The 22888-nt window shown below is 34.7% G+C and overlaps 1 protein-coding gene across 1 annotated transcript; it reads left to right on the plus strand.

The window, feature by feature from the left end:
* The first annotated feature begins 520 nt into the window (after positions 1 to 520).
* Positions 521 to 22876, plus strand: vps16 (VPS16 core subunit of CORVET and HOPS complexes). The gene is given in 22 exon segments (NM_001098189.1): positions 521 to 699; positions 1813 to 1901; positions 2014 to 2105; positions 2256 to 2384; positions 2914 to 3058; positions 4323 to 4438; positions 6065 to 6187; positions 7392 to 7447; positions 7525 to 7709; positions 8363 to 8439; positions 10926 to 11057; positions 11272 to 11435; positions 11530 to 11638; positions 14899 to 15033; positions 15129 to 15237; positions 15425 to 15522; positions 17595 to 17699; positions 17786 to 17863; positions 18412 to 18581; positions 20106 to 20202; positions 20281 to 20384; positions 22081 to 22876. Coding segments are annotated over 22 exon segments (2508 nt in total). The 5' UTR covers positions 521 to 649; the 3' UTR covers positions 22226 to 22876.
* Positions 22877 to 22888: the final 12 nt, after the last annotated feature.

A 22888-nucleotide genomic window follows, 5' to 3' on the forward strand; every position in this document is an offset into this window, starting at 1 on the left:
TTAAGATTTTAATTTTTATCGTTTCTTTTCAAAACCGGGACCCCCATGAACAGTGGAACGTTCATTCTGTACATGCAAGTAGGCTATTATTAAAATCTAATCACGAATATGGCTGGTTAACTGTGCATAGTTAGTTTGTGAACTTGTTTTTTAATTTGTGAATTCAATGTATTTAATTTTACATCAAGAAGATAAAGGTTCCACTTAAAATATAGTTTTAACATGCAGTTTATTCATGAAAAAAATACAAAAGAATCTACAGAGGGGAAAAAAGTCTATATAGTGAATGAGGGTGTTTTGAGTTTTAATGCTAGAGCCCCCATAGCTGGAATTGTTTAGGGCCCCTATATCACTTCACCCATGTGTGCAGTGTAAGTATATTCCTCGAGGGTAAGGGACGGGTTAGTAGATAATAAAAACGAATGCGTTATTCTGTATGTGTATTGGCACTGCCAAAACACTAGAAGGCGGCAAACTCTGGCTCTGTTCTCTGTTTAACCTCACCACTGAGAGAGAAGAAGATGACAGAGGAAGAGATGGGCGAAAGAGAATGATAAACAGAATAAAAATATACTCATAATGCAGCGCTAACTGGAACATTCATAATAAGGTTTCACATATTTGGCAGATTCAGCAGCATAGGTCGGTCATGGCGTTTGTTACAGCGAACTGGAACCCTCTGGGCGAGGCTTTTTACAGGTAAATTAGATAAATGCTTTCTCATTCTGTTTCTGTTTATTAAATTATGCACAAAACGAGTGCATGAAAGCTGCAGTCTGCGTTTGCGCGGACATTTATTCAGAGAGAAAGGACAGCGTTTAAGCTGGATGTGTGTTTTGAATAGGAGTCAGTCATGTGACAGGTGTCATGAGGGACTGTCATTGAAGCAGCACAACAAACTGTTTCTCTTGCTTTAACACTAACTTAACTGTATTAACTTCGGTTATCTGGAAATGTCGCTAAATTATTTTTAATCTGTTAACGTTACTTGAACCATTTTCGTACTGCTACGTTAGCTTCTGTAAGCTGTCAAAAAAACCTTAAGCTTGTTTTATTGAGGTAAAGGTGGTTTTATGTCTACACATTCAGACTTTCTTCTTAATATTATCATCTCAGAAAAGTATTATTTGCAAATTCTAAGTAAGAAAATCTTATTAGAATCCAATGATTATCAAAGTACAACATTTTCACAGCCAATTATTCATTCATTTATTTTATTTTCGGCTTAGTCCCTTTAATAATCCGCGGACGCGGATAATCAGAATGAACCGCCAACTTATCCAGCACGTTTTTATGCAACGGATGTCCTTCCAGCCGCAACCCATCACTGGGAAACCTCCATTCACTAAATTCAGTAGCTGTCCATTTTCAATGACATCGAAATAATGTAATTTGCTCACTGTTTACTAGCCCTCAAGTGGTTCCAAACCTTTATTTTGTCTGTTGAACACAAAAGAAGTTGTTTCGAAAAATGTTTAAAAAATCTGTAACTATTGACTTTCATTGTAGGTAACATGAATAACATGGAAGTGAATGGTTACAGGTTATCAACATTTTTCAGAAAATTATATTTTGTGTTAAACAGAAGAAAGAAATTTAAACAGGTTTGTGAAGAGTGGGTAAATGATGGCAGAATTTTCAGTTTTGGGTGAACTGTCTCTTAAAACTTGAAAATTTGCCTTGCTCTTAAAAACTGAATTGTTGGATCCACTTAATGAGTCTTCATAGAAAGCATAAGTGGTGATGTATAGATCTTGATTAACATTGTCCAGCAAATCAGTCATCATCTATATTTTTTTCTTCTTGAAACAGAAAGATTGAATTGTATGAGATGGCCTGGAAACTCAAAGACGGTCTGAAAGATTGTCTGTTTGCTGCAGCTCCATACGGGGGTCCCATTGGTGAGTTTTGAATGAGATCAACCCAGCAGAATATTATTCAGTAACATTAAATTTCAGTACATAGAGATTGCATTGTGTAGTTCAAAGAGACTGACACTTCTGTCTTTGTCAGCTCTCCTAAAATGGCACAACCGACGTTCTCCCAGTGCCAGACCACAGTTAGAGATCTACTCTTCTTCAGGACTCCCTCTGGCCAGCTTTCCAGTAAGAAAACACCACTTCCTAGCAGATCTCCATAATAAATAGATAAATAAATAGGCAAAACAAGTGCAGTTTTTCCCAAATCTTGCAGTCTTAGCTTTGACTAGATGCACTAGAAATGTATTATAGTGTTTTCTCTGTTGTTTGTCTTAGTGGAAGAGTGGTGTGGTGAAGCAGTTGGGATGGACGGTGTCTGACGACCTACTGTGTGTTCAGGAGGACGGCACTGTGCTCGTCTATGATCTCTTGGGCGGCTTCAAGAGACACTTCAGCATGGGCAATGTAAGAATGCATTTACAAGTAAAAAGAATGCATCTGTAATTTTATACTTTTAAAGGTGCCATGAAATTAGCATAAAGTCTATAGATCCGTATTTTTCATTTTTAGGATATCTATAAGCTAGTGTGCTCCAAAACAGTGACAATTTCTGTTTTGAAGATATTTAAGTGATATAACTGTAAAGCTTGCAGTTTGTCACTTCCGCCTAAATGGATCATCGTTTTTTTCATTTCACCTTATACTTCATCAAATCGTGATCAATCAAATGCTCTCTAGTATCTGGCATGCCCCGCCCCCTTCAAGACAATTCATATTTGATGCGCTTAAGCTCAACCACTCTCACTGGCAGAGCGGTGATAAAGCACAACGCTGCTGGCTGTTTTATAAAAAGGGGAGGAGCTAAACCATGCCCCACTCTCTCTTCGTATTTTGGTTGAGATTACGTCGAATAAAAATGCACATTTCAAAGCACTCCACGGGACCTTTAAAGTATTTCTTTTAATCAATGTTCATTCATTATTCATTCTTTCAGGAAGTTTCTCAGAGTCAGGTGCTGGAGACCAAGATTTTTCATTCACCCTATGGCACAGGGGTTGCCATATTGACAGGTGCCTTGCGGTTCACTTTGGCTACAAACATTGATGACATCAAACTGAGGAGGCTACCTGAGGTTCCAGGTAAAGTATGACTTCTTTTGGCTGCTATGAGGATATACTCTTAAATAGAATTTTGATTGATTCACTGTAGATGACGTACATGTATTGACAGTGTTGGGGAAAGTTACTTTTGAAAGTAATTCATTAATTATTAACACTAATTGGATTACTTGGTTACTTTTTAGGGAACGTAATTTATTACATCAGTGTTTCCCAACCATGTTTTGGATGTCTCCTTTGTCTATCACACTCTTTACAGGTCTTTTTAATCTCTGCTAATGTGCTGATGATCTGAATCGGTAGGGATGGCTGACGTGGCTAAATTGTCCGTAGTGTATGAGAGTGTGTTTGGATGTTTCCCAGAAATGGGTTGCAGCTGGAAGGGCATCCATTGCGTAAAAACCTGCTGGATAAGTTGGCGGTTCATTCCGCTGTGGCGACCCCTGATTAATAAAGGGACTAAGCCGACAAGAAAATGAATGAATGAATAATACAGAGCAGTAAGATGATAAAAAGATCATTTGATGTTATGTATTGATGACATTTTTCACCTATACACATGATATAGACTTGACAACAATCTCCTTTTCTTAAGTTCAAAATAAAAAAAATATTTCCGTTGTAGAAATGTAAAGCTAATATTATAGGCTAATAATTCTGACTTTATATGACTTTTATTTTTTGAGGCCTGTGATTATGTAGTGATTTTAAAAGCATTCAGGCAGTAATCAAATTGTACCATTTGTAACTTTAATAATGATTACTTTTTTGAATGATGTTTGTTTTTATTATTCAATTACTCTATTAAATACTAATAGACTTGGAAAGCAATAAAACTATGTTTAATTCAATTGGATCTTTTTCCTTATTGTATTTACAGGTTGCTTTTTATAATTTATAGAGAAGCAAATCCATGGCAGATCATCCTAATTAATCTAACACTATAAAATATTTCCAAATAGAGATATTAAGTAATTTGGTGAAGTTGTATTCATATCGCAATAAATCAGGGGTGGCCAACCTTCCTGCAGATTTCAGTTGCTACCCATATCAAACGCACCTGAACCAATTAATTAGGACCTGAACACCAGGTGATAATTACAGGCAGGTGTGTTTGATATGGGTTGCAACTGAAATCTGCAGGAAGGTGGCTCTCCAGGAACAAGGTTGGTCACCCCTGCTATAGATATTGTAGAATAAATGTTTTTCCTACATTGTGCAGCCCTAGTTGAAGTTTGTAACTCTGAAAGGAAATTTCTATTAATTGACTAATATTTCATTTCAGGTATCCAGGCAGCACCATCATGTTGGGCAGTGCTGACTCAGGACCGACAAAGTAAAGTCCTGGTGGCCAGTGGTGCTCATCTGTTCATCTTGGACAATACAGCCTGCACTCCTGTGGTAAACATCTTACACAGACAATTAGATTTAATAATTCAATCAACTGCTGCCTCACTGGAACAGGAAAAACTTCCAGATTAATGAACCAAAGTCCAAAAGCATTGAATAGGTGGTCCAATATGGTGTATTTTGGAATGGATAGTGTTATTTATGGTGTGTTTTTATGATATTTTATACTACCTTTCTAAGGTTTAAGGTAAGCAAGTCTGCTTGTTTGTTTATATATTGGTAGAAAAATTACTGTAAATGTGTTATATTAAAATATATATTTGTTTAAATATTCTATTCATCAAAGAATGGTGAATAAACATATCACAGTTTCTACAGTATGTGACTGCAAAAATAGTCATAAGGGGTTAAAAGCTGAGCTTTTGCTAAGAAAATCACCTTTTAAAGTTTTGTTTTTTTAAAGTTTTTTTTTATTAAGTTTTAAGTGCTTAGCAATGCTAATTAAATTACTATTTATTGTATTTCTATTCTATTTTATATTCTATTTATTAATTACTAATTAAAATGTATTGGTTAAAATTTATTTGTTATATTTACAGGAAATTTACAAAATATCTACATGGATTATGATTTTTACTTAAAATTAAGATTTTGGCTTTACAAAAATCTACAATTTTGACCCATACAACATATTTTTGGAGATTGTTAAAAAATATACATATATATAAACATATACCTATGCAACATAAGACCAGTAGTGGTCCAGGAAGAGTTACACATAATATGAAGCAAAACTATTTTTGGCATTGATTTGCAAATCAGAAAATTAGAGAGAGACCTGAATGCAGACCTGGTACAGTGCAATTTGAGCTACATCCAATGCTTTTTAATGCACTCATCTATCCCAACCCCTCACAGTGACGTCACTAGCTCCATTGAGTGCGTTGTATCTGGCATTGTATCACTGAGATATGTGCTCTCAGTTTGCATCATCAAGGCTGCATCCAGATGCTATTGAAATTAGAACGATTTCTAATTAGAAGGATCGTGTGGCATTTAAGACTAAAGTAATGATGCCAAATTTTATACGTTTTTATAGAAACATTTATCTTTTATTGTGGCAATTTTAAACTTTTATAATAACTTTATTGATGTTATGCAGTACTGGTAAGCAGAAGAAATTGTATTCCAAATAAAACATTCAAAATATCAGCAATCTTAGTCTTCTGAATTGTAGTGCATGTTATAAACCCCATAAATATTAACAATCTTAGACCTTTTGAATTGCAGTGTATGTTGTACACCCCCTTACATATTAACAATCTTAGACTTTTGAATTGTAGTGTATGTTATACACCCCCATAAATATGAACAATCTTAGACTTCTGAATGGTAGTATGTAACAAATACCTATAAATCAATAGCTTTGCATTGTGCTACTCTTTCAAGTTTCATTGTTTTCTTTATGATATTAATAGTTTATCACCTCATAAAAACATAATTCAGTGTTTTTGTCCCAAATCAAAGTGATTTATTCTGTAACTGGTTAGTTTGGAAGATTACAGCTCTGTAATGATCAGCCAGACAGGTAAAAACAGGCTGTGGTTCATCAAACTAAGTGTAATCTCAATAAGAAAGCATCTGCTAAAATAAATAATGTTTGTATATGTGTGTCAGACTCCTCCAGGCCTCTCTCCACAAGCGTCCAGTATACTTCACATGTGTGTCTCATTCAGTTATAAATATCTTGCACTCCTCACCGACTCTGGCCATGTGTGGATGGGCACATCCAATCTAAAGGTAAGAGAAAGCCAGCGATATCACGTCATTGTATTGTGTGAAGCTGTTTTATCAGTGTTCTAAGTGACTATCTGTCTTTCACTTAACTCTTGTGATCTGTTCAAATTGAGTATACCTTTGTTATGTTTGAGGCTGTTTTTGCCCATTGACTTTCATTATAATGACATTTTTTGATTGCAAAGCTCTGAATTGTATTCTTGACTGTTGGTGGTTTTCCCTGTTGGGAAGAGGTAAAATGCTTCATTTGATCATCAGTTGGCAGCATAACCCTTTAGATAAACCTGTGCAAGAAAGCTTCTGGAGCTCTATAAAGTAAAACAGCACATTATAGTGTGCGCATGAATATACTCACCATGTTTACTATGTTCTGAAAGCTGAGGATCTTATTTAGATTTTCTCAGAAATATCAAGATAAGTGTGCGAATGTCTCTCTCTCACACACACACACATACACACACACACTCTGTACTCCATAGAGAAGGCAAAAACTTTTTGCCTTCTATGGAGCTTTTTTTGCACTGCAACTGATGATCAACAGTAAAAATCAAACATTTTACCTCTTCCCAACAAGGAAAACCAGCAACAATTGAGAATGCATGATGATATGGTGTCATGGTATTGCAATTGAAAAAAAAAATGTCATTGTAATGGAAGTTATTTGGACAAAAACAGCCCGAACATAACAAACGGTAGTCAATTTGTCAAGATTGTATTGTTAAGTTTTTGAACATTTTCAAAGCATTTTCCTAAAATATGTGTCAAAATGAGATTTTGACAGCAAAAATCATTCCATTTGCTGAAACACAGAGAAAGCTGTGGCCAAATAATGACTCAAAATCAAAATAAAGTGAATGAAAACATCCCCAACAGCACACAAGGGGTAACTGATCAGTTGTCTCACTGTTTACTCATCCTAAAATAATTCCAATCGTTTCTAGAGTTGAACACAAAGGAAGACATTTTGAAGAAAGCTGAAGACCTGTAGCCATTGACTTCCATAGTAGGGAAAAAACGAATACTACAAACGTCGATGGTTACAGATTTCTTCAAAATATCTTCTTTTGTGTTCAACAGAAGAAAGAAACATTTAAACAAGTTAAAGGTGAGTAAATCATAACAGAATGTTCATTTTGAGTGGACTATCCCTTTAAACCTTCATTACTTTGTTGATAATTCTGCATCTGTTTATGTTTTCTTGATGTAGGAGAAACTCAGTGAGGTCGAAACCAAAATCAAAACACCCCCCAGACAGATGGCATGGTAGGAAACCATTTTACCCTTTTTATGCATATTTTTCACTCACGATTTGTATTTCATTACTTTACTTTTTCTTGCAGGTGTCGCAGGCCCAAGAGTCAGGAGCCTTCGGCAGTGGTCATGTGGGACGGGCTTCTCCTGGTGGTCGGAGAGTGTAAAGAAACAATTCAGTATCAACTGGATGATGATTCAATCCTGGTCCCGGAGCTAGATGGGGTTCGGATCATCAGTGGAACACACCATGAGCTTTTGCAAGAGGTCCCAGGTTAGAAAATGCATTGGGAAAAATGTCCACTGCTATTTAAAAGTGTTGGGTCTATAAGAGTGTTTTTAAAAGACTTACTTAAAGGGATAGTTCACCCAAAAATGTAAATTGTCTCCCCTCTAGTTGTTGCATACATTTACGAGTTTCTTTTTCTCTGTTGAACACAACTGAACATATTTAAAAGAAAGCTGGAAAGTGGTCACCTTTAACTTCCATTGTAGGACAATCAAATACTATGGAAGTCAATGGTTACAGGCCTTGGTTCGCTTGGTTCAAAATATCTTTTTTGTGTTTAACAGAAGAAAGAAACTCATAAAGGTGAACAAGTAAAGGGTGAGTAAATGATGACAAAATTTTCATATTTGCGTGAACTTTCCCTTTAATTTCTGTAATTGCAGTGTTTAATCACATGATCTTTTCAGAAGGCATTCTAGCATGCTGATTTACTACTGAATTTCTTATTATTATCAGCGCTTATTACAATTATAGTGAATATTAACATTTGAATGTTTCACTGGGACTGGGAATAGTTTAATACATGCTGCCTGAGTTAAAGTATGTATTCTAAAGCTTTTGACCCCAAATGTACGAATGAATCGAATGGTTTTGGTCTCCATGTTTTACAAATGCACAAGTGTTATGATTTTCTGCAGGTGCTTGTGAGGAGATATTTAAAATTGCCTCAATGGCTCCTGGAGCTTTACTGCTGGAGGCACATAAAGAATATGAGGTGAGACACATTTACTATTTAGGACAAACATTTCTTTAACCTTAGCACAGTATCCAAAAAGCATACAACTATAATAATGATAACTATAATTTAATAATTATGAGTATTTTAAAAGTTGCACACTTTTATAAAAATGTGCAAAGTGTCTTTAGTTTTTACTTATTGAAATATTTCCCCCCAAAAATTAAATCCTGCCATCATTTAATCATTATTCACTTGTTCTCCAGGCTTTTGTTAAATACGAAGGAAGAATGTTGTGGGGAAAAACAGCCATTGTATATTATGTTTTGTTTCTATTATCAATTTCAATGGCTGTTTTTTCCCCCAACATTCTTCAAAGCATCTTCTTTTAAACAAAGAAAGAAATTCAGTTTAGAACCATTTGAGTTAGAGTAAATTTTAATTTTTTGGTGGGAACTATATCTTTAAAGTTTTCTGAAAGGGACAGGTAACCCCAAATTGTTCATTTGCGTTGGTGATTCATAAATAGCTAATACCTGAAGATTCTTGATGGTGCATCAAGGTCTTAAACAGTCTGTTCGTGCAAGAAATTGAACATTATTTACAATTTTAAATTGAACAACGTTATATATTAAACAATATGCTTTTTGTATACAGTGTTGTATTGTTCAGCAAAATAGTAAATGTCAAACATGTATATTGCTGGTCGGTGTTGAGAAAAATAATGCTAAAATGTTTAATTGTTTTATTGTTAATATTTATTAATAATCTGGGCAAATACTAATCTCATACAAAATAAACCTTTCCATTGGCATAATATAAATATGTGTGTGTGTTTATTACTGTGTATATTATATATATAAAACACACATGCATGCATACATTTGAGAAAATGTTTATTTATATTTATTTAGCTATTAAATATGTATGATACAAATTATATACAGTTGAAGTCAGAATTATTAGCCCCCTTGAATTATTAACCCCCCTGTTTATTTTTATACCCAATTTCTGTTTAACGGAGAGCAGATTTTATTAACACATTTCTAAACATAATAGTTGTAATAACTCATTTCTAATAACTGATTTATTTTATCTTTGCCATGATGACAGTAAATAATATTTTACTAGTTATTTTAAGACACTTCTATACAACTTAAAGTGACATTTAAAGGCTGAACTATGTTAATTAGGGTAACTAGGCAGGTTAGGGTAATTAGGCAAGTTATTGTTTAACGATGGGTTGTTCTGTATACTATCGGGGAAAAAATTGCTTAAAGGGGCTAATAATTTTGTCCCTAAAATGGTGTTTTAAAAAAATTTAAAACTGCTTTTATTCTAGCTGAAATAAAACAAATAAGACTTTTTTCAGAAGAAAAAATATTATCAGAAATGCTTTGAAGATTTTCTTGCTCTGTTAAACATCATTTGGGAAATATTTAAAAAAGAAAAAAATCAACAGAGGGCTAGTAATTCTGATTTCAACTGTATATAAATTTAAATATATACGCCAAATATCTGTTTTGTTTTATGTATGCTTCTGTATTACATATTCAAAATAAATATATACACACATACCTTATGTCCAAAAAAAAAATTTTATTTTGCATGCAATTTATCTCGATTTATCTTTGCCCAGCACTATTATGTTTTAATAATAATTGAATATGATGAAAAAATCTGTTATTTTAAACAGGGCCGAACAGTATGTAGTTTGAGCGATTGCATCACAATGTGTGGATAGTCACATTGCAGGATTTGATTATTTATTAAAGATTAAAGGGTCACACTTTACAATAAGGTTCATTAGTTAACGGTAATTAATGCTTTTACTAACATGAACAAACAATGAACAATACATTTACTACGGTATTTATTTATGTTAGTTAACGTTAGTTAATGAAAATACAGTAGTTCATTGTTAGTTCATGTTAACTCATGGTGCATTAACTAATGTTAACAAGCATGGACTTGGATGTTAATAATGCATTAGTAAATGTTCAATTGTGATTAATAAATGCTGTACAGGTGTTCTTTATGATTAGTTCATGTTAGTAAATGCATTAACTACTGAACCTTGTAAAGTGTTACCGATTAAAGGATAAAGATATTATGAAATATTATTGTATAAAATTATTTATACTAAAATAACCTTGTTATCTTACATTTGATTGTTCAAAATCTGTATTTCAATACTGTTAGACTCCCAAGAAAACCACGAAGCACTATTTATTTAACTTTTTTTTTTTGCTCTTTATTATTGTTTTCATATATGCAGATTTTATGTATCTTATGCAGAAAAAGGATTGATCACCCTAGTCAATCTAAATTGATGAAATCTTTCAAATAAAACAGTTCAGATCATCTGGTGAAATTATATTTATATCATAATCTACTGCATATCGCAGCAAAACAAAATATCGCAATGTCATATTTTTCCAATATCGTGCAGCCCTAATTGTAAATGCTAATTATATTAGTGATGTCATCACGTCTAATGCTTGTGTGCATGAATGTATTTGCAGAAAGAGAGTCAGAAGGCAGACGAGTATCTGAGAGAGATTAAAGAGCAGAGTCTGCTGAGCGAAGCGGTACAACAGTGTGTGGAAGCCGCCGGGCATGAACATGAACCCGAGACACAGAAAACACTCTTGAGGGTGAGACACACATCTATCAGTAATTCAATTTAATTTTAGTTTATTTGTATAGAGCTTTTCACTATAATTATTGTTTCAAAGAAGCTTTACAAAAGGTGCACATTACTTACCTTGGATCTCATTAAGTGGCGCTGCACATAAAAAGAGAAGACACATTTCATTTACAGTAAGGAATGAATTTAACTTATCTCCTTGTGTCTTGCTCTCTCTGCAGGCGGCTTCGTTTGGGAAGTGTTTCTTGAGTAATTTTCCTCCGGAGCAGTTCGTCAGTATGTGCCGAGACCTGCGAGTGTTGAATGCTGTTCGAGATTATACCATAGGCATTCCTCTGACCCACACTCAGTTCAAGCAGATGACCGTACAGGTGCTCATCGACAGGTGAATAGGCTGTTTGAGGGGGCAAGGATTTCACTTTATTGGAATAATATCGATTATTCAAATGAATATATGACTTTTACCTCTGTTTTATTAGATTGGTTTATCGTAAACTCTATCCACTGGCTATTGAGGTTTGCAGATATCTGAAGACTCCGGAATATCAGGGAGTAAGTCGTGTGCTCAAACACTGGGCCTGCTTCAAGGTATGTGAATGTGTGTTTGTGTGTGTCAGGGTCAGAATTGAAATTTTTCTTGTTTGTTTGTTGTTGTTGTTGTTTTTTTTGTAATGGCCACGTTTTTTCCAATGTATTTTTTGTAATTATGAATTTTATGATAATTATTTAAATTGTAACTGTGTTGTCTTTTATGTCAAATATAGTTAATCGTCGTACTAAAATTCACATTTCAAAACAGGAAAAGTTTAGGCTGCAATAATATGTCAAAAAATGTCTTTTGTTTCTGGTAATATTATAATAGTGGCTATTAATGTTTATAAATAGAATATAAATGTAAGCATGTTTATGATGGAGCATCATTATATGACACGACAAACAATGTTTGTTCTTGGCATTATGTTAGTGCAAGTTATGCAAAAACTTTCTTTTGTTTTCTTTATTTATTTAATTATATAGCACAATTTAATACAATTCACAGTGCCCTATGTGGTTTACAGTCACATGACTAACAAACTAGAAAAGGAGAAGCCAATGCACACACTACACAACACATCAAGATTACACAACTCTCCATTTGCATTAAGAAAATGTTGTTGTAGCTTCACTTTAAAAATCATTAGAGATTTAGCAGAGAGGATGGAAAGAGGAAGATTGTTCCACAATTTATGCCCTACATGGGAAAAAGTTCTGTCACCTTTATGTTTAAATTTGTTCTGGTAGTGCAAAAAAGTAGTTGGTTTTCAAACCTCATAGATTTAGGCAGGCTGTAAATTGGCAGCATGTTATTTGGATAGATAGGAGCTAAATTGTGCAGGGCTTTAAAAACAAATACAATAGTCTTAAAAATTATTGGTAGTCTTACTGGCAGACAATGTGCTATATGCACAACTAGTATAGCATGTTTTTCAGCCAATGATGAATTTCATAAGGTTTTTTTTACAGCATACATCTCGTAATGTAATTCAAATAAAGAGACTTATGAATCCATTTAGTTGTTAAAGCGTACAATGAAACAAAAGACTGTTTAAACGCAGGCGCCATCATTAGCTGCAGGCTAGCGCAGAAATTCCATTGAAAATACTGGGGTACAAATAATTTTTTCATATTTTAGAGACATGCTACTGAAAAATATTATTTAATGCAGTGCTTCTTGTTTGGTCTAATACCCACTTTATATCGTATCTCAGCCAGACAGTGAAGATCGCTGTTTTTTAAAGAAATCAGATCTTAAACACAGCGATTTTGTATAGGATGACAATTAACTGGAAGCCCTGGGGCTGTAAATAAGTCCATGTGCATATACCCCCATTAAATGAAATTAATAACAGGTCACTGAATCAATTTTTGCGGATTTGATCATTTTTGCTGCCGTATTTAGATTTTTTTGTTGACAGATCACTGTACGAACATCAATTGTATAGAATATAGAATTACAATAGTCCATCCTGGAGAATACAATGGCAGAGATGGCTTTCTCAAAGTCTGAGTTGGATAAAGGTTTAGCACATAAAAACAGCTAAACAGCATTTAGTTGTATGTGCAATTTTAGGTCGCCTATCAATTACAAAACCCAGGTTTTTCACTAGGTTTGACAAAACCAGACAAGGATGATGCATTTAAAAGCTGAATCACTTGCTGCTTTTTTGGACCAAACACAGTTAATTTCATTTTGTTTTCATTTAACTTTACAAAGTTAAAAAGCACCCATTCTTTAACATCATAAAAACATGCTGATAGAGCATTGAGTGAGTTGGGGTTTAAGTCTCTCAAAGGTATATAAATCTGAGCGTTGTTAGCATAGCAATTGAATGGCACTTTGGGCCCTATCATACACCTGGCGCAGTAAGGCGCAAGACATGTTTGGCACAATTTGTTGTTGTTTAAGACCAGCGCAACCCTTATTTTCACTTTTTTCACCACATTGTTTAAATAGCAAATCCATTTGCGCCACTTTGTGGACTTATGGGTGTGCCGGTCTCAAAAGGAGGCGTATTATTAAAATTATAATTTTCTACATGACTATAAAACCACTACCTCCATGCTTTCTTAATCTTAATGGGCTTTTTCAGTTTATTCATGACAATATGGTTTTATAATGTTGTTATTATTAGCAGTATTATTTACTATATGCATATTCATATCTGTTTTAATAAAAACAAGTTTAGATTTGTCCACCTTTTGGAGACGTATGCGTAATCATATGGGGCATGAGAATAGGACGTGTGGTTGGATTTAACTCAGATTTTTGACCGCACTTCGTTTGCTGGAAATTAAATATGAATTTAGAAATAGTTTTGAAACAAATCTGTGCACTTAAACGAAATTAAAGATGTAGGCTAATGGATGTATTCGGTGGAGTATTCAACACCGTTACCTTACTCCACAAAAGTAAAGGAGTAAAGTAAAGAGTAAAAGTAAAGAGGCTCAATGGAGGAGGCTCATTTTTTATCCATGTGCTGCAGATGGTCTTGCTAGTAAAGTGTTTAGTGTTTCTACTCACAAAGTCTGCATGTAAATAGTTATGCTCAAAACACACCCAGAAGTCATTAAGAGAATAAGCACAACCCTGTTAGATCATGCACCGTTGCTCAAACTGTATTTTTTTGTCCTTAACATGGCAAAAATGGATTCGGACATGTCTTTAATGCTTTTGCGCCATGCGCTTTAGACTTTGAGCCTAGATCATTAAAATAGAGTCGTTTGTGTTTTTGAAAAATGACATTAGGTTAATACAAGTTATACAAAAACTTCTTGCTGAAGCTTGAAATGAATCTCTTATTTGCTGTATATTATTTAAATCGTTGTATATCTTGAGTTTTTTAGTGGGGATTTTTATAAATGCATGTGTGTAAATTCCTGCTGCATATATTAGCTTAACAGAAATGTGCGTATAAAAATGTACAAATGAAAAAAAATGTATGCTATTTTCACAGATACTACAGAACTACGTTGTCATGATCAAGGATGCATTTAATTAATCAAAAGTTAAAGCAAACATTTTTTACACAATTTTAGATGAACACTGTTGCTTTTATATGAAGTGTCAAAATAAGTGTCAAATAATTCATGATAAAGTTGTTTTCTACTTTTTATTATGAGCATAAAACCACTGGTTTCACTGCTGTTGTTTACAGAACATTAAGTACGTTTGCAGATGCCGATTGGATTATTTGCTCTTGCTGAACCTTGTGAAGATGTAAATGTTTAAATATAAATGAACATGTATGACACTGTGAGAGTTGAGTCCATCAGTTAATCATATATAAACATCTTTTTGCTTTGTGTAGGTCCAGCAGAAGGAGGAATCTGATGAAGTCATTGCAAAAGCTGTGAGTGTGAAGCTCGCCGATGCTGCTGGAATCTCCTACTCTGAAATCGCCACCAAAGCATACGAGAGCGGACGAACGGAGCTCGCCATTAAGGTGCATGCATAAATAGACTGACTGTATGCTCTCAAAAGCACAAGCAGAATATTATGGGTTGTCAGTCAGCTTTTGTTATCCTCTCCTGATTTTAGCTGTTGGAGTTTGAGCCTCGCTCTGGTGAACAGGTCCCACTGCTGCTGAAAATGAAGAAAAGTCCTCTGGCTTTGAGCAAAGCCATTGAGAGTGGCGACACAGACCTCGGTACACACATTCACACACACCCATTCCAAATATCATGTGCTACCTACTTGAGGAACAATTTATATACATGCTGTACCATTTAAGTGTGGGGTTTGTAATGTCAGGCTGGTTTTATTTAATGAAGTAAAACAAAAAACTGTAAAACAATCCAATGAATACAAAACTGTTTTTGCTTTTCACATGCTAGTGTACACCGTGGTGATGTACCTGAAGAATGAGCTAAACAGAGGAGACTTCTTCATGATGTTGAGGAACCAACCTGTGGCTCTGAGCCTCTACAGACAGGTACACACTTGTGTGTTGTCATGATTACCGATTGTTATAAGGTAAACAACATATACTTTCTGAGGGTTAGTATTACCGTTTGAAATTTTCATTAGCTATAGAACTGTAATTGATTTTCGTGATTTTAAAAACTGAAGGTATATTCTGTATGTATGTATATATATATATATATATATATATATATATATATATATATATATATATATATATATATAGATGCAAATATACAGATGCATATATATATATATATATATATATATATATATATATATATATATATATATATATATATATATATATATATATATATATATATATATATATATATATATATATATATACAGTTGACAAGCCTTGTTGTCGATCCCAATTTTAAGATAAACAAATAATAACTTCACTTCTAGTTGATCACTTGGGAAAAGTGGCAAAAGGTCGATTTTTTTTTTTTTTTTTTTTTTCTGATGAATCATCTGTTGAACTGCATCCCAGTCATCACAAATACTGCTGAAGAGCTATTGAAACCTGCATGGACCCAAGATTCTCACAGAAATCAGTCAAGTTTGGTGAAAGACAAATCATGGTTTGGGGTTACATTCAGTATTGAAGCGTGCAAGAGATCTGCAGAGTGGATGGCAACATCACCAGCCTGAGGTATCAAGACATTTGTACCGCCAATTACATTACAAACCACAGGAGAGGGCAAATTCTTCAGCAGGATAGTGCTCCTTCTCAGTCTGGGGTCTGGGGTAAGATGAAGGAGGAGGCATTTAAGATGAATCCAAAGAATCTTGATGAACTCTGGGAGTCCTGCAAGAATGCCTTCTTTGCCATTCCAGATGACTTTATTAATAAGTGATTTAGGTCGTTGCATGTATGGATGCAGTCCTCCAAGATCATGGGAGCCATGGATGGGCAGTATTTATGATGCATGCATTTCAAATATGTGTTTCAAATACAAAATAGTATTTTGTAATTTGATATGGTTGATGAAAAGGGCTTAATATTTTGTATTAAAATACTTTAATGTTTTGTATTTTTGTAGTTTCAAGATACTTTAAAATACTTTGCAAGAAGTCTACAGTATATGATGACATCTTAAAAATGAGGCCACTGATTGGTGCTTCCTCAGTTATTTGCCTAAGCTTGAGAACAGAACAGAAAACTGGTTTATTTTTAAGAAGGTGTTCGATTATTGGAGTATGGATGGAAATTATGCTTAAAGAAAGTAACAGACAAATGGTCAAGGTATAATCAGGAGCAAGTCAACAACCACTGAACAAAGCTACTGAGGAATGCTAAAGCCAGAAAAATATAATGGCTGTACTGTACAATTTAACATCTTTGCTTAAGAAATAGGATGGAATAAAATAAAATTATTTAAGAACAGAATGTGGAGCTTCAGAATATTATCAATCTTCAAAGGAACTTTAGAAATATAAAATGCCTAAATATGGTGTACTGGTGTTTTTAAAAGGGTAAACTTTTGTAAACAGTTTAAAATCCATTTAAATCATTTGTTCTATAAATTGATTAGATTGTTGTTGTTGTTATTATTAACTAAAACGTGATTGAAATTTATAATATTGATGATCCTATAGTGATAAATGGCAATTATATTGCTATTATAGATTGATTAAGGTTTTGCTAAAGTAAAATCAAATGCATTATAATCATTGGGCTATTACAGCCATGTGTAATCTAATCTACTCATTGTTTAAGAGGTAAGGAGCTGTAGAGAATCTAAATTCTTATCTTTAACATTGTAGTATTGTCTTTAAAAAAGCCTGTGAGTCCATCCTTGAGATCTTTTTGCTCACAAAGGCGAGCAAGAATTAAAGCAACTAAAAGACAAACTTTGTCTAATTTTATTACATTTCAGTTTTCACATTAAAGCGTATTCCTTGTGAACAGGAAGAAAATAATTGGGCATTACAAACACGATTAGAATCACTCAAATTGTTTGGGTTGAAATAATTGTAATAATAATTGAATAATATTTCTTCAACAATAAATAATTGAAGCTTTATTGAAATAAAGCTTGGATTAAAGTTAAAATCTTGATTGTTTTTCAGTTTTGTAAACATCAGGAGCAGGATACGCTGAAAGATCTTTTCAATCAAGATGACGATCACGAGGAACTGGGCAATTTCTACGTAAAAGCCAGCTATAAAGAGCAGGTAGGCAAAAGCTTTTTGTTTTCTAGTTCCTTTAGCAAGAATGCATGTGACTTAAAACATGAATGTGTGTGTATGTGTAATTGCAGAGACTGGAAGCACGGATTGCTCTTTTACAAAGTGCCGTGGACGAGTACTACAAGGCCAAGAATGAGTTTTCTGCCAAGGTGAAAACCACAGAATTTTCTGCATGGGAGAGAGTTCAGTATCTGAGCTGCCAGAACATTAAAGGGGACCTATTATGAGCCTTTTTACAAAATATAAATTAACTCTTTGAAACTATACTTTTTAGGGTATGATTCAAGTTGTTCTATTTTGGTGACTATCGCTTTAAATTCAAATGAGATTTTCTCTTTTCAAAAGAGGGCAGAGCTACAAATGCCTATGTGTCAGCATAGTGGTAGATTCAGAAACAAGACTAACATCTTATGTTAATGTGGGAGATATTATCACTAATGGGCGGGGCTTTCCCCCTCTGATGACATGTACAAAGGGAGAATGTCAATCAAAGTGTTTCTGCAGACTGTTTTAATGAAGTGTGTTTGTAAACAATAAAATGAATACATTTTCATCACGAGAAGTAGGTTATATTCACAGACTGTTCCCACACAACTGTGTTTAAACCACTTACAAAAGAGATTTTCGCATAATAGGTCCCATTTAAATCTCTCTTATCAAGCATAATAATAGTCTTTATTGTTTTCTCCTGCCTCAGAGCACAGAAGACGAGATGCGTCTGCTGCGGTTTCAGAGGAAGCTGGAGGAAGAGAAGGGCGAGCCTCTTGTGGGCTTTTCTCTTCATGACACTATGACCACACTGCTGTCTGTGGGACTGCACAAACACGCAGAACAGCTTTACAAAGACTTCAGAGTGCCTGATAAGAGGTGTGTCTTCTACTGATAGTACTAATACTAATAAATTCATATATACACTTTCATATCCCGCTGGCGGTGTTGAGAATCATTAACCACATTCTCTCAGCTTCAGTGGTAACTCTGAGGCCTCTAAAAATAATATCTGCTGTCATTTATGTATTCTGGCTAATCATGAATGTAATCAAAAGTAGTGTAAATAAGATGTAATTTACTGCCAAAGTATCTTTCTATGCATGCAACCCCAAAGGTTACAAGTACAAGGTCCCAGATAGTGTGTTTAATATAATATAAGTGTAGCGTATCTTTATAGATAAAGAGTATGTTTTATTAATATCATGATGATATACAGCTGTCAGAATTATAAGCCCTCCCGAATTATTAGCCTCCTTGTATATTTTTTTCCCCAATTTCTATTTAACGGAAAATAGAATTTTTCTTAACACATTTCTAAACATAATCGTTTTAATAACTCATTTCTAATAACTGATTTGTTTTATCTTTGCCATGATGACAGCACATAATATTTTACTATTTATTTTTCAAGAGACATTTAGGCCATACTCACACTAGGTACAGTTGCCTCGAACCGGACCAAAGCACGCTTGTCCCCCCTCCCGTCTCCCCCGATGGCCCTCACTCACACCACAAACGGGCTTCGGCACGCTTACGTCATCACTGCTGCGCTGTTCAGTGAGAAGCAATCTTTCACTCAGCAGCACAGTGGAAATTTCTCTAGTTATATCGTTTCAGTCGTTTGATATGCCGTCAAATATTTCGCCAAACAATTCTTAGGGATGCGGGGACACGCAGTCAGATATTTCGCCAAACAGATCCGCCACTTTTGGCGCTCATGAACAATCAGAAAGCCCTCGGGCTGCAGGAATGAGGACGTTTGCTGAAGGCGCGCAGCTGTCGTGCAGTGAGGAGTTTGCGTCTTTAATAAACTACGGCAGTTTGCGTTCACTGAACAGTAAGAATTATTAATAAATCCATATGAAACAGCCCCTTAAAAGTCACGTCTCGCTTTCAGTTTAGGGCTTTGGTGCGTTTTTCACTCACACACAAGCGTACCGTGCCAAAGCTCAAGTCAACCGCGCTCAGGCCCACCTCTTCCAACCTGGCCAGGGCCGGCCAAGTGAACCGTGCTTGAGCCCGATTCAGCGCACTCACACTTCTCAAATGATCCGGGAAACGGGCCTGGGCACGGTACGGATGGCATAGTGTGAGTAGGCCCTTAAAGACTTAAATATGTTAATTAGGCCAATTAGGATAATTAGGCAAGTCACTGTATAACGATGGTTTGTTCTGTAGAATGTGTAAAAAAAAAAATTCTAATTGCTTTTATTCTAGCCAAAATAAAACAAATAAGACTTTTTCCAGAATAAAAAATATTATAGGAAATACTGTGATAAATTCCTTGCTCTGTTAAACATGATTTGTGACATATTTGAAGAAAAAAAATTACTGGAAGATAAGTAATTTTGACTTAAACTGTTATAGCAATGGAGTAGTGAAAATGTTTCTCATCGTCAGGTTCTGGTGGCTAAAGTTGAAGGCTCTTGCTGAGAAGGAGGACTGGGACGAGCTGGAGAAATTTGCCAAAAGCAAAAAGTCTCCTATTGGATATCTGGTAACTGATAATCAGTCTTGGATTACTCTTAGAATGATTGTCGTGAACTAACCGTTCTCTGTCTTTCTTGTTTTACAGCCATTCGTAGATGTGTGTATTAAACATCATAACAAATATGAAGCCAGGAAATATGTGTCTAAAGTCACACCCGAGCAGAAGGTCAAAGCTCACCTCGCAGTGGGGTAAGAGTTTATTACAAAAACTGCTAATACAGTATATTACAGAAATATATATTACTGTTGTAGTGATAGAGTGCAATACGTTAAAAATGTTTTAGATAACCCGTTTACTCTTGGTTTTTTTTTTTTCAAGCAACATTTTACTAAAATACATTTGTCAGGTTTTAAATACTTAGCCATATACACTCATGTTTCAAAGTACGTGGTCAATATATTCTTTTATTTTTTTTAAGAAATGTATAAATTCGGATTTTTGAGTGCCTGAAATTAGTCATCAGAAGTTCTAGTCTTAAAGGGGACCTATTATGCCCCCTTTTACAAGAGTCCCAAGAGGGTGTATGTGATGTTTCATCTCAAAATATGGCAACTCGACATTTATAATGCCTGTTAGTTGCTGACATTTTTGCTGACTTTGGCAGGTATGGTGTGAAAATTCTAACGGTTGACATCTGCTTCTCAGTCAAGGAGAAGGTGCTCACTGCAGAGCCGCTTGAGTGGAGCATGTTTATATCAGTTTTATATCTTCTAAACCTGAATTTTTTTCACTGTTTTAGAGCACACTAGCTAATAAATATCCTTAAAATTAACAGACTGAAGCTACCATCTAAAAAACTTTATTTTAATTACACGGGACCTTTAACTATTTCAAACATTGGGAGAAAAAAATGTGTAAGCTGTTATATCGACAAAACCTCCAAAAACAAATTTAAAATAGCATAAATGGGGTCGTTTAATAAAGTATATATAACAAAGCATTAAACTTATGAACTTTAGTGTATATATGAATGTATAATGTATGAAATGAAGGGATAGTTCACCCAAAAATGACAATTCACTTGTTATTTATTTACTCTGAAGTGCTTCCAACCCTTATGAGCTTCTTTATTCTATTGAACACTAAATAGGATATTTTGGAGACAACCAAAAACCTGTAACCATTGACCTCCATGGTAAAAAAAACTAATTCTATGGATGTAAATGGTAACAGGTTTCCAGATATCTCCAACTCTTAACAGGTTTGGAACAAGTGAAGGATGAGTAAATGATGACAGAAATTTCAGTTCTGGGTGCAATATCATGTTAACAGTGTGTCTGTGGGGTCTTAAAGTATTAATAGTTGATAAATCAATTATGAGAAAATTAAGGCCCTTAAAAGGTATTTAAAAATCTTAATCCATTTTTTACGAGGTCTTAAATTTGTTTGAGCGTTGTCCAAAGTGTTTGACTCCAAAAAGAAGCATAAATCTAGCATAAACATTTATAAATTCCTTCTAATATTAACAACAGAGATGTCACGTAATTTGTGACAAAAGCAGGAAGGTGATGTGATGCTTTCCAGATGTAGCGAAACCATAGAGCAAAACAGACGGGACAATGTAAGTTTGTGTACTCCCGGTTGGACAAAGACGAGTTTAAACAGTGGCTGAAACTTCAAAACAGTGTAATTGAATTTTTTTCAAGTTTCGTTTCCTCCAAGCTTATCTGAGTTCTGTCGAATGGTCGTGCTCCAGTGATTTATTTAACTACAACTGTTTATTAAGTTAAAAGTTTAATACTGATTAGATCTTGAAGTGGTGATGAGGTCTTAAAATATTCTGAGAAGGTCTTTAAAAAGTCTTTAAAAGGTTTTGAAATTACCTTTAGCATTCCTGCATATACCCGGTTTAAGATACCACAGAAATATTTCTCTCTCACACAGGGACATGGAAGGTGCTGCAGAGGCTGCTATCGAGAGGCGTAATGACACTGAGATCAGCACAGTTCTCTCACGCTGTTCATCGACCACTGATCATGCTCTTGTGGAACGCCTGAACCGAGCCAGAGCCACGGCTACCAAAAAGTGAGCCTGTATGCTTCTGCCCTGCTCAACTGAGCTGTGCACATTCCTCCAGCAAAAAAGCAACAGAATTTACTTTGAGCTGTGTAAATGACTCCTGGTCGACTGGACGATTTTCACAAAATAAATTCTGCAAAGTGAAGGAAAATGTATTGGGTGGATTCACAGAGAAAAGACGGACAGCAAGAAAACTTGCACGTCAGCAATTTGTGTTTTTTCTGCCTCTGTCAGAGAGCTAAAAGCAGTTCCCATCCTGTGCATCACTGTAAATTGTTAGGATATAGTTCACCCAAAAATGATTAATTCTTCTGTCGAACACAAGGCAATATATTTCGAAGAAAGCTGAACACTTGTAATCACTGACCTCCATGGTAGGAAAAACAAATACTATGGAAGTCAGTTGTTACAACATTTCAGCTTTTTTTCAAAATATCTTCCTTTGTGTTCAACAGAAGAAATAGGCTCATAAAGGTTTATAACCACTGAAGGTTAAATTAAATGTTCATTTTTGGGTAAATTATCCCTTAAAAACTCTTTGTACCTATAATTGTATTATGAGCTGATGTGTGTTTGTTGTAGAATCATACTGTAATCGATCATATGCTGTGTTCTGACAAAGTAACACTTGTTATTTTAATTAAACCACGGTTGGATACAGAAAAGGTCTGCA

This window comes from Danio rerio, chromosome 6 (genome assembly GCF_049306965.1).
Source record: "Danio rerio strain Tuebingen ecotype United States chromosome 6, GRCz12tu, whole genome shotgun sequence".
Taxonomy (NCBI): domain Eukaryota; kingdom Metazoa; phylum Chordata; class Actinopteri; order Cypriniformes; family Danionidae; genus Danio; species Danio rerio.